Source organism: Rhea americana, unplaced genomic scaffold (assembly GCF_003343005.1).
Source record: "Rhea americana isolate MKP2758 unplaced genomic scaffold, rheAme1 scaffold_181, whole genome shotgun sequence".
Lineage (NCBI taxonomy): Eukaryota > Metazoa > Chordata > Aves > Rheiformes > Rheidae > Rhea > Rhea americana.
The window spans coordinates 1,054,946-1,068,137 of NW_028185939.1; the positions used below are offsets into that span (position 1 = coordinate 1,054,946).

The window sequence follows — 13,192 nt, forward strand, 5'->3', positions numbered from 1 at the left end:
TGTTTACCAGCCTGCAAGGAAAGGAATTGAAGGTGACACTCTAGTTTCTGGAGTCTTTTGGCACTAAAGTAAATAAAATTGCCACCCTAGATGATTATGTGGGACTGGATGTTCAGACTGCTGCTTTTAGTCCTGTACTGTGAAAAGCACATGGAAATAAGATAAACAAAGCCGGGGTACTCAAAGCACTATCTTTATTTTAGCGACTTTTCTAAACAGCTGTGGCTAGAGGAGGTACAGCACTGAAGCAGTCTGCATAGCAAGACCTTTTGCTCCATCGTTCATACAAACGTTTTACAATGCAAACAAGAGACTGGGGCTCTGGGGAAGAGGAACTGCTGAAAACAAGGCTTCTTGCTGCTGCATGTACCTCTCCGCTGTTATATCAGTACATTTTACAAAAAACAAATCACTGTTTGCAATAAAATATTTTTTCTTCCTGATTTTCTTCTCCAGTTTCTAGAAATTAGTGAGCTATAAGACAGTAATGTTCAGAAATGCTGATGTCCTTAAATTCCCACTCAGCAGTGAGTATTCATAAATCAGATCCTAAGGTAGGGCCCATAGTTTTCATTGAAATGGAAAATACAGATTTCCACCCATGCTGGATGTTCTTATGAGGGAAGTGTTGTTAAGAATACAGCAGTCTGGCAAAGTTATTGCATGCGGCAACACTTGTGCTTGAAACTATGTGCCTCTGAAATAGCTTTGCCAGATCAGTGTGCTGTTACTTATGCAATTCTCACATTATGCTCTCAGGATGTAATATTACATGAAATGGAACAAAAACATAATTTAGAGTAAAAGTACTGTGCAATATATTCTTCTAAACCGTGCTGCATTCTTGCCCCCCCCCCCGAGTGGAGCGGAGCTGGTGTAAATGATGGCAGAATGTGGACACTTCATTTTATTAGCAGTTACTGCACGTTGCAAAGATATCTCAGTAATGTTGTAGGAGTAATTACATTCCTTAACTGGTATCTGAAGATGGTCCTTAGATCTAATTAAAATGTCTTCTTTAAAGCAGAGCAAAGAGGTTAAATTTTTGCTATGGACCTGGCAGACTATTCAGCCATAGATGTTACTGGGAACCTATACTGGGCTGCAGACTGAGGCCTTCTGTGTGCTTCATCTGCAGGGGCACAGAAGGGTTAAAGCCTTCTCTGTACTCACACAATTTGCATAACCTCAGAACACCAGCCCCTCCATCCACACGGGCACCCTCTCCGTGGCCTGCACAGATGTCCCCATCCACAGGCCAAGATGCTGCCAGCCATAATCTTTCCAAGTGGAGCTAGACATGTGCACTTCTAAGAGGGAAAATGTTAATGCATCTGGCAAAATCCCTACCAAAGCTTGGAGCCTAAAGCTGAAGAACAGCTACTCTACAGCTGGCTTGATTAGATGGCCATTGAAGATGATGTAAACATCAGACTCCTCGCTATAGATGGCATTTTCTCGCTCTCGCTTGAACATCCGCACCCAGACCTCCTCTCCTTCCTGCAGGTCCAGCATCAGGCTTTGGCTCTGCATGATGCTCCGATCGCTGGGCTGAGCATAGAGGATGGCCATCTCTTTCTCGTTCTTCATCAAGTGTAGATAGGTCTCCTTGAAGTTCCAGGTGTGGACATTGAGGCTGAAGTAGTAGACTCCTGGCACATAGCAGAAGAACTTCCCCGAGAACATGTTGAAGTGCTTGTAGAGGTTCACAAACTCCGTGTCAAAAATGACGTGCTGGAAATAGTCTGAGCTATGAAGGGGTTTTCTCCGACCCACTGAAAAAGCAGCGTAGAGCTGCTTGCAGGAATGGCCTTGCGGGCCAGGCTGGCCTTTCTGGCCCTTTCGTCCATTATAGCCACGTAGACCTCTCTCTCCTTCCTTTCCCACTGCTCCAGGGTACCCTTTTTCTCCCATTTCACCCTTCTCACCTGTGAGCATAAAGGAAAACCTTGTCAAAGACAAGCATGGGAAGCCCTAGCGGCAGACACATCCAGCTGGACAACTACCAAAGTAGTTGTAAATCAAATACTGTTTTGATAAACACAGGTATCTAGACACATCAGTCAGACATTGGCCCCCTTCTCAGTCTCAGTTTTGCATCATCATGAGATGATGCTCTCTCACTGACTGGCCACTCATTACATGAACAAGCCACTTCTGATGTAGTTTCCAGGCGTGGGCAGTTCTAAGTATATTGACAAGCTCTAAGTTACTGAGGTTTTTAACAGTGCCTCCATTTGGGGATTAATCTACAAAGTTTAGGCCCATTTCTCTGGGAACAGGAAAAAAATGCCAATTTAGATGTGAGTAACAATATGAATGGAACAAAAAGGAAAAAATGACAGGTAAAATCTTGGCTCCACTGAGGTCACGTCAATGTTCAAAATAATTCCGACAGCGAAACTCCACTGGCTGGCCCAACTGTTTACACGCATCCTGTTAGACGCACAGCCCCTCTGTGCAGAAGGGCGGGCAAGAAAAATTTGCAGATTTGGCTGAGGTCTGGTTTGGACCTGGGAGGCTGCTGGGTTTGTCTAATCTGCAAATTCCTGCTTGCAGAACTCCCTGTGATGTCTCTGATATGCTTAACTTTTCTTTGAGCTCTACCATAATGAGACAGAAATGTGATATGAAAAAGTAAGTAAGAGTGTGCTCATTCTTTATACCTTATTCTACCTTTTTGTGATTCTGAGATAACATTTGCAGCTGGTTTCTAGTGTGGTCTAACCTAAGCTTCCAGTGATACAGCTTCACATTGCCTTTTCCTGAAGAATTAGAGCTTTTTGTCATCTCTTCTTGCTCGCACGCATGTATTGCCTGTGTCATGTCACCCCTTGACCTTTTTTTCAGTAAATAATATAAAATAGGTTTCTCAGCATGGGGGAGGAGCACATCTTGCAAAAAAGCGTGAACATGTAAGACAAAAAAAAGTGTCAGCTTTACCCACCTTTGAGGATGGTGATATCTATGGTGGGCTGGACTTTGGGAAGTGAATAGGCAGGGTCATTGCTCATCCTCGTGTACCGCGAGGAGGCGATGGGGACGGGCTGCTCTGAAGGCCGGCAGCACCGCACACACGACAGGCGCCGAGGCTCCCGTCTCAGCTGGCCCTCTTCCAGCAAGGCACCGACATTTGCAGTGGACACCAAAAGCACGAGAAACACAGCACTCATCTTCTTTCGGCTAAGCCAGTTGGACCAGGCAAAGGAATAGAAATGATTAACATGGTGATTCAAATTAGAGCAACTGATAGGCCACCTGTTAATGTTATTGCAAGGTGCACTTCTTCCGATTAATTATTAGCCTATCTTGTAGTGGCACCAAGAGACTCTGGGCAGCAGTGGTGCCCCACTGTGTGCTGTTTACAAGCAACAGAAAACACAGTCCTGGTCTTGCATTACTTACAGTTGAAGTATCTGTTAAAAGACACACAAAAGGCACACATACAGGTGCAGGTACACACAAAAGAAAAGATTGTTGAGATAAGCTGAGATGCTTGAAGAAATTGGTAGCAAGCTCTGGTCAAGGCACACATGCTGTCTTGCTATTGCAAAAGGCACCGGATAAAATACACAAGTGTTACTGTTAGTTACCATTTTTTCTATCAACATCCTAAAAACACAAAATCAGATGGAGGAAATGAAACTTGATTTAAATAAGGATCAAACCAAACTCTCTGATTTTTTGGAGGACAAACTTGAAGAGAAACTAGATTAAATGAAAATAAATTATTTTATCTCTTTGAATAGTTCCTCTGTCTTCTGTTGGTAATTGCTTTCCAAGGCGACCTAGCCAAGCAGTTCATGGCTTTGGCCATATCCATTTGCTGTTTCTAGGAGAACCTCTGTGTACACTTCCTATTTGTATTTTCCAACATGCAGAGTAGAGAGCCAAATACTACACCAAACACAGACCAAAGTGCGATTTGCTCTGCACAAACACTAGTCCTTAAGTTCTCCTGTTACATTTTCAGCTGCTACTGGCAAACTCCAAAACCCTGAACAGTGGATGAAATGAACAGACAGAAAACATTTCAGGTGGAGAACAGGAAGAGAGTTTTCCGCTAGCTCCTCATCAGCCTCCTTCCTGGAATGGGAAGAGATGGAGACAGGAGAAGGCATCCTCATACCACGTACAATTAGTGTCATTCTAGTGATTGCAGTGGTGTTTCACACAAGACAGCTTCTGGCAATATGCCCTTTTGGACCTTATCCAAAGCCCAATTAGTCAGATGGGCTCTTGTTGACTTCACGTTGGGAACAGGCTTTTACAGCTCCTCTCATACTAGCTTTAATTCACGGGATAGGTGGGGAAGATAGATGTCTTAGGTGTCAGAAATAACACAAAGCACCCAAAAGGACCCTTCTGGGTTTTGGACCATTGTGAATGAGACAGAGGATGGAGAGTTTCGCAGGCTGGAGCTTTACAAAAGCTTTACTGGGCAGAAAACAGACTAATCAAGAGAATATGAAAAAAAGTGTCAATAGGGGCAAGGTGTTTGGATTATATGAGCATTCCTGGGAGATGTTTTCTTCCAGTTCTTASCTGCCCCAAAGGAACTGTCATTCACACCTTTTATTACTTGGTGTAATTTAACTCCCCAGAAACCTGATGAATATTTATTAGTAGCAATATAATAACTTTCCTTCTGACAGTGGTTGAATGTTCTTTCATCAAATCTGTCATAACTTGAAAGGATCTTTCTACTCATAATTGCACCTCATTCTAGGTACAAATCTCAGAAGGGATTAATATTCCTTTCAGATCAGTGTTCAGGGCCTGAATTCTTATTTTCATTAAGTCCTTTCTAATTTGCAATATGTTTTTTAAGCCATCTTTGTGCTGCAAAATAGGAACAGAGGTGCTATGTAAGTCTAAATGGCTAGAAGGCCCTAAGCAACCTGTATGTGACCGAAACAGAAAGCTTGGACTGCAGAGAACATTTGGGTTCCACAAACTCTTTTAGGGTCTATTCTGAAGCAGACTGGAGTTTTTGTGTTTACATAATGTCTAAGGAGTATCCCATGTTCACTACAAGTTCCACGCAACTGGGAAAACATTGTCCATGGGATTAAGAAGTATTTAGTCCTCAGGAGTGTGGGTAGTCAGTAACTTGGGAATGAAGTATACGGCATTTATYACATTATCAGATCATTAAAATCTGGGGATATAGTTGCTCGTAATACCTCCATGAAGGAGAAAGAACATTCATTAAGAACGGTATTCATGATGGGTGGAAGGGAAAGGATTCATAAATATGAAGAAACTACCTTTATGTTTTATAGGCCATTATTCTCCTTAAGATGAAAGACTTTCCTGTTTTTAGAAGTCATACACCAAGTGACTTAAAGAAAAAAAGTCTAGGTAAAAAAAAAAAAAAAATCACTGTTCAGTTTGTGCACATTTTATATTACTATAATCTAAGCACTCATTGAAGAAATTGTGACTACTTGCATGATTCATGAAGAATAATAACTCAAGTTATTGGCTAAAAATTGCTTTTGGAAAAATGAGACCAACCAGACAAAAATTCAATCAGTTCTGAACATCCTAAAACTGATTCTCCTTCCCCCTCCCTATTTTCCTTCATGCTTTTACATTCCAAAATGGTGTAATCTTCCAGAAATAGCCAGACCTGTGAACATAAGGCCAACCTAAGCCTTGCTTCTGTGCATGTTTCAGCCATTATCTTCCCTACTGAAGGTGGTTGAACAGTCTAATGAAGTAGCAGAAACATGTATTTGGTTGCAACATCTGTGGTTAGGTGAAACCCTAATGACAGATGTCAATAAACAGATTTTTAGATTTACAGTYTATTCATAAGAGTTAGAAGAGGACAGGAAAAGACATACAATAAAAAGAAAAAAAGTGGAGAGAGAAAGAACTCATGGCTATAGGAAAATAAAATGAATTCAACAATACCGATTAGATTTGAACGATATCTACTATGAAATCAGAGATCAGATGAAGGAAAAACCTCAGAACAGACAAATCAAGATGTGCAAAAAGCAAAGGGAAAAAACTTGGGTTTGTAAGAGAATCGTATCCACCTGGAGAAAAATGATTTGAGCTGAATTTCAGGGAAGAAGCAAGAATAACCTTCATGGTGGTGGAGAAGTCAAACATGACAGCTCAAAAAAAGAGGTAAAAGATAAGAAGATGGAACTAAAAACATAAGATCTGTGAGATAAAGCTAAGGATCATTTTCAGCGATTTGTTTTTTTTCCTTAGGAGATAATTATTGTGACCTTATTTTGTCATGCGTGGCAGTGATGGATTTGACTTCAGCTGAGCAGGTTTATCTTCTCCAGAAGACAGCGAATGACAGACTTGCATTCGGTCTAATAAGGCCGTGACTCACGAGAGAGTACAGATCTGGGAGGCTGTCTCCTCTGAACATCACTCAGATTCCTGCACTGGAGGGACATCTATCCTCCTTCACACACCAATGTGACACGCTCGTTAGTGCCTCAGATGATGCATTAGTACCGCACTGAATGCCCTGAGACTGCAGAGCTGAGTACGTTCCTGTTCGGTCATCCTTCATGAYACCTCGCAAGAGACAGACAGGAACATCCTGAAAGCAACCAATCAAAACTGGAAGTATAAATTACTGTCTTTGCTTTCCATACCAGGAACCTGCAAAATGCAACCTGGTTCATCTCAGACCTTGTTTTTCCTGTCAGGAAAGATGATGACAGGCACAGACATCTTACTGGAATGGACAGGAGGAAAACTGGTCTCCTATCTTCAGAAACTTTGGAATCTGTAAATGTTTCACCTGAAGACCAGAAGATAATCTTAGCTCTTCCTCTCTCAATCCCCCCCACCCCCTTCTCTCTCCTCTCCTTCATTTCAGGGTCTTTGACTCTTTCCTAGTTTGRGTTCATTTTGAAATACTTGATTAATGATGAATTTGAAATGTTTCAGCTGAAAATCTTGCTGCAATATGTAGAAAAGGGGAAATTATTTTGATGTTTCTGAAACTTTTGCGATGTGTTTGCGACACGGGGAGTTCACTAGAAGGCTGAGCGTAATGCTGCACAGCCAGATAAGGGCTCTACGTCTCTGAACTTTCCCAGGCACCAGGCATTCAGGTCCTRCCCTTTAGGCCCAGCTCTCATGTCCAATACTGTTTTTCAGAAATAATATATGGAAAAGCATACAGAGCTATTATCTGCACTTTGAGGAGCTCCCACCTCTCCCAAACTTCTTGTCAGCTGGAGATTTTGCTGCTAATTCCTTTATGTTAACTATCTAACAGCAAAGTAGACTTGCCTGTGGGCTCCGACGTTAATGCATCCTCACCATGAAAGCAGGGCATCAGATTTTCACTAAAAAGTCTTCCTCACTCCAAAACTATGGAACATAGCACAGCCTATGGCCTCTAGAAGCAGGAACAGGACAGAAACCACCACCATCCCCCCAAAAAGTGTATTTAATCTAATATCAAGGAAGTAGAAATTCTGCATATGCTAAAYGGGCATATCTGCTTTTAACTATATTTTGGCAAATAAGATGAAAAGTTATGAACCATGAAATGAGATATCTGAACCTGATGAAAAGGCAATTAACTTCAGTGGGTTTTGGCTCAGGGTGTATATGACGATGATGGTTGGTGGTTGTTTGTCTTCATTATAAAATTAGAATACATGTTACTGAAGGAGGGCTATTTAAATGCAATAAAAAGTTCCTTTGACTCAAACTGCCTTTAGCTAACGTTTAAAAATACTATTTGTTTCTTCCATCCCTTTTCTTCTCCTCTGAATTTCTGAGTAGAAAGTCAATGTTAAAATACTAACAAAGGGCTGTGGTTAAGTATTTCTGCCCGGCCCAAAGCTGCAAGAAAATGTCTAATGAAAATGTCTGTCTTTTTGCATTAGCTTCAAGCATTCTCATTGTTCCGACCATTTTGTACATCCATGCCTTTCTTTCTAAAGAAAATTAGTGATACAAACCCGTTAACACCTCCTGCACTGGCAGGGCTCAGGCATAAGTACTGGTGAGTATGCTATTGCACTAAAGACACTTGCATCATTACTATCAAGTTTAATCCAAGCCAGAACATAAGATTGAGTAGCATGTTTTTGCCCTACATTGACCTTGAAAGTCCCCTACCTTAAACATAATCCAACAAGCTTTTTATTTACCCATCTTTCACCTGCTTTTAACAATCTGCACCTGAAGTGCTGATTTTCCTGCAACACCTGGCATTCCCAGTGTCTACGCCAGCAAGAAAACCTAAGTTCCTTCCATGCAGGGTTTTTGAGATGCCACAAAACCTCTGCTAGGGAAGTAGAGAAACCATTAGTTCCAGTTTAGCATGTTAAATGAAGTGATTCTTTTTTCCTCTGTGCAGTTTCTTGTTCAAATATATTTTCTTGACACTATTACAGCTAGTGAGAGCACCTAGATTGTTCTTTTTCTAGATAGTTCATGATCAAGTTTAATCTTAAASTTCAAAGTAGGCAGTTTAGGTATGAGATGCATTTAGTCATGCAGAGCTTTTTAATGACTCCTTGCACTTGAAGAATTCTAACACTTCCATATAAAACAACAATCTGGGCAACAGAAAAGATAAGAGATCCCAAGAATACCTGCAGAAGTAGCTTAATTGCTCTGCAAACAGAGGAAACAGGCTCCTTCCCTGTGATCCTGTGCCTCTGCATCCATCAGCTGCCAAACAAGTCAGCCTCGAGGCTTGACCAAGAGGTGTTCCCCATGGTTAGCAACATAGGTCAACACCACTAACCATAGCCCTTGGCCAACCCGTGACAGCTACCTCCACACTGCCCTACAGAGGTAACAAGTTACCTTGAGCACTGCAAGTAGCCAACACCTATGGGGCTCCTAGGTCTTGTCCTCTCCCACGTTAAAGGCACAGGTCTACATTAACCTACTCCAGGCCTGCATTTTCACTGGGTACGGTGGAAGCACGGCCTTACCTTGCAGGGACACTCCGAGAATAAATCCCACTCGTAAGTGTGCTGAGATCACACACTGCAATACTGAGCGTTCACGAGGCAGAAATTCTTTCTGGATCTCTGAACAGCTCTTTAATTTTCTGCTAACGCTCTGCTTTCTGCTCGTCCTAGGACTTTCCTCAGTAAAGCAATCTATGACTATCTTTGCTTTAAATTCACTGCACATAAGACAACATCAGCCACTGCCCATTTTAATTAGTGATATATCTTGACTCACAACCCAAGAGTGCAGTTAAGACTAAAACCCTTCTTGTACAGTAGAGATGGAAAACACATGGATGTGTCAGACTCAAACCTCGGCATCTTYCCAAAGATGGAAAATATTCCAATTCTGCTTTTTTACCTTTTGTCTTCTTACAAGTCCCAACCTCCTCAGTGCTCTAGACTGCCTCACATCTTCAGCAGTGGGAAACAAAAGACTGGCAGTGCTGGGTTTGTCTGAACACTGGACTTCCTCTTGCAGGTGGTTTGCACGGGCTTTTTTTCCCCCCTGGAGAATCTAAAATTTCTTCATGAACAATTCATTGTAGAAAAGCCATGAAATGCTGAAAGAGCCTGTATTTTTTTCCAGGGCAGAGCCTGGGCAGTGCAGCAGTTTTGTTCAACCACGGCACCTCACAGCACAACTCAGGGCAGCTCCTCTCCCAGGCGACGCCTCAGCCAGAACCACAGCCAAGATCCTCAGCACAAATGGAGTTTAAGGAGCACACTTGCAGCCATGAGAGCTTGCAGATAGGAGTACTTGGATCCCAAAAAGCAAYGTAGTCTAAAAATTTCCACTGTCCACAATCGTTTGCAGATGACCTCTGTTAACRCGCTAACGCCCTCCTGACCGCAGTGTTTATACAACATGCTGGAGATCTTCAGAAGAGGCGCTGGAAACACTGCTGGGAAAGCTGAGGCAGCACGAGGCCATGGCTCACATGGCAAATGCACCTGGAGCAGGCATGGAGGCAAACCGAGGATCTGGCTATGGAGAGCTGCAGGAATATTGATCTGCATCCACAGGTTGTAAGRGCTAGGTAAACATCTAGTCAGCCACGGGGCAGAGAGTTTATTGCTCCATTTCTAATTACCTGGGTAGTTCTTTTTATTTTCTGCTGCTGTTTTAACATAAGCCTGTTTCCAAAGTGGGTAAATTGTCTTAATCCCTTTGTCCAGCGAGGAGCTGCACTTGCTTTTACATCCCTGTGAAAATACCTTCACTTCTACTGCGTGGTGGCTCTCAAGCAGCAGCAGTTGATGGTCACTCTATGTTCCCACCAACCATGTCTTCCCACGTACATCCTTCCCCCAGGGAGAGATGAGGCTCCTGAGCAAACTGCCCCTCCCATTACCTGCACATATCTAAAACTCATGAATTGTATGGCTTTTATGCAGGGCGTGCAAGCACTATATGGAAAAACAGGATGTGTAGGCATGGAAGTGCTCSTGTGTATGCAGGCACCTAAGTTCTCCTGTGGTATCGCATTTCCTGGCCTGTGAGAGGGGTCGTTATCACCCTTAACCACACAGCAAAAGGAAGCCTACCAGTTCCCGAACAAATGACTCTTGCTCTTGTTCTCCTTTCCCTGACCGCACCTCCTGCGCCAGGCGCATGTCTGCAGCATCCTGGAAGTGGCCCTGCTCTAGGCAAGGCGGGTCTTTGAAAGCGGTCCCGTTTTCGCAGCGAGCCCAGACGGTGATTCAGCCCTGCCTCGCGGAGGCACAAGACAAGTTACAGTTAAGTCATCTGCAGGGCAACTTCTCAGATGAAGTAAGTTGGCCTAGACCCAACTCTCCTTCGCTCTTCCCAGCGGAAACGTCGTTTTTCCGTGACTTGCCATCACCGACTCAGCTGCGCCGAGGACTCGGCTTTCTACCTGCGTAAATAGTGCGGGGAGCTGTTTCCCCAGGGCAGTYAGGACACTTTGCTGCCCCAGGTCCGCGGGAGCTGCCCCGGTCCCTGCTGCCCGGCCCTGCGTGCCACTCCGGCGCTCCTCTGCCGACGGCTCTGGCAGGCTYTGCTGGCACCGCGGCGCATTCCTGCTCACCGCTCAGGAAAAAGCGGTGCATTTCAAACAACTGCAGCTTGCCGGCRAGGCGGGAGAAGCATAGTGCCTTGAAAGTTTCCACGTCTGCGGAGGGCTCCAGGAAACAGCTCATTGCTTTCCGTCTGGGCTCTTGCCGGGCTGAGAAAGCCGGCAGACAAACAGGAGCCGTGTCCGGACCCTGCGGGACGGGGCTCCCCCTGCTCAACTGCAGCAAAGAGCAAAATCAGGCTATGAAGAAGTGTCCGCTCCACYGTGCAGAGGGTGATAATGAAATGAGGAGTGTTAGTAGGAACAAGTTAAAGCCAGGTCAGCAGTAACCTGGCTTTGCACTTACTTTGCCTGCTGCAGAAGCAGAAAAAGGGAGACAAAGTAGCACAGGCAGAGACCACCTCTTTTTTATGATTCACCCAAGCAACCTGCTTCTGCAGAGTGGGAACACTTTGTTCTCTGTGTCAAAAGCATTTTTTCCCCCCCAACTTAATCAGATCTATTTAACTTACCTTGCGGGTCAGAATCCCCTGTCTCTTAGTTTCCTTGATGTTGCTTATAAAGATTCATAATATGAAAGCTGCTGTTCATCTAGGTTTTTTTAGTCTTCGGTGGCTGCTGCAGCTTCCTAGCTGGAGTCCAAGTGAAACACTGAATGTCAGCCCGACTCCTTATGAAACCCAGCAGTTAGGTTGTTCGCAAAAGCAGGGCTTTTTTCTTGTTTCTTTGCTTGCATCAACTTGTGCTAGGTTCCTGATTTTTTGTCCTGTTATAGATTTTAGTATGTGCAGCTAGTCTGTCGGGTTGCACAGCGCCTCTCACAATGATGGAAACGAAGACTAAAAAAAAAAAAAAATCATGAATTAAAAAAAGAAAAAAAAAAGAAAATCAAAAACCACAGACTCAAAACCACAGTCAATGTTCCAGCCAAGGAAGAAAGTGCTGAGATCAGATGGAAATAATTTTTCTCCTGCCTAAAAAGATGCTGAAATTGCCCAAAGAAAGGAAACAAACTCCAAAAAAACAGAACAAGAGCAGCTCTGGCTTTTGTGCACTAGCTGCAAAAGTGGCAGAAACCCCTTGATGTGGTGCAGCAATGGAAACTGCCTCTGCACCGACTTCAGGTAAAGGACAAGTGCTAGAAGAGGATCCCTACTGAAAAGCAACTGATACCACTTTGTTCCTATAAAAGCAAAATTGGAGCAAATCTCAAGAAGCTGATGTGCAGCTGCAGTATCTTCCCATTGAAAAAGTATYCTAATTTCCCTACAGTCAATCTTCCCCCTGCTTGAGAAGTTTGAGGGATAAAGCATCATGCCAGATGATCAGTGCTAGGATGCAGTGACTGGTAGCATCCCACGGAAGGGAAAGGATGCAAAGGTCAAGTGCAGCGTGAGCACAGAGGTGACGCTTCCTCAGGCGGTGTTTCCAGAGCACTCTCCCATCCCTACTCTTTGCRGGCCAACCTCATGTTATGCTTCACACTAAAATTCCCACAACAGCCTAGAAACAGCTAGACAGCAGGTTGCCACTATTTCACATAAACATAATAGTTAACTCCATGATAAAATCATTGACTACTCTAATTAACAGCAGTTAATTAAGGCAGTGCGTGCCAGGGGTGTGCACAGGAGGGGAGGTGTGGAGACCATCTGCACACTGGGGGGAGCTGAGGGCATTTTCTGGGCAGCAGGCAGCCTTGCTGGCTGGTGCAGCACGCAAATCCCGCTGGGGAAGCACGGGGGGATACAGCGCTGCCTCCTCRCTGCTCAGGGCAGCGTGCAAGACGTACAACACCTCGGCACGCCGCTGCGGCCCAGTGCTTCGGTTGGGAGGTAATGTACTTTGTAGCACCGGCTGCCTCAGGGATCCCTTGAAAAAGGGCAAAGTTGCTTGGGCCAGCGAGGAACCTGGGCTGGATGGCATGCTAAAAACAACAACAACAAAAAAAACATACAAACAAAAATGCCCCCAAACACTCACTCCCATCTCCTTCATCTCCCTGACTACAGGCAAAAGAGCACTGCACAACTGCTGTGYGATTTCAGTGTCTGGGTTTTGTTACCCCAAAATTGCAGATTTGGTCATTTCCAACCCTTGGGGCGGGGGGGAGGGGGGGAGGATGCACATTAGTAGCTTTTATTTAAAGTGAGTTTTCTTCTTCTCTTTAATTGCTCCCTATTAATT

The 13,192-nt window shown here is 44.0% G+C and overlaps 1 protein-coding gene across 1 annotated transcript; it reads right to left on the reverse strand.

Annotated features, from left to right (window-relative positions):
* Positions 1-862: 862 nt before the first annotated feature.
* Positions 863-11,823, reverse strand: C1QTNF8 (C1q and TNF related 8). The gene is made up of 3 exons (XM_085302005.1): positions 11,518-11,823; positions 2,948-3,183; positions 863-1,928 (listed from the first exon to the last, which is right to left on the reverse strand). The coding sequence occupies exons 2-3, from the start codon at positions 3,171-3,173 to the stop codon at positions 1,381-1,383; spliced, it is 774 nt and encodes a 257-aa protein (XP_085158131.1). The 5' UTR covers positions 3,174-3,183; positions 11,518-11,823; the 3' UTR covers positions 863-1,380.
* Positions 11,824-13,192: the final 1,369 nt, after the last annotated feature.

Bases quoted from the DNA above. Each gene is read 5' to 3' on its own strand.
- C1QTNF8 (XM_085302005.1), bottom strand. From the start codon at position 3,173: ATGAGTGCTGTGTTTCTCGTGCTTTTGGTGTCCACTGCAAATGTCGGT. The intron at 1,929-2,947 runs GTGGGTAAAGCT...TTATGCTCACAG, and splicing joins AGATATCACCATCCTCAAAG to GTGAGAAGGGTGAAATGGGA.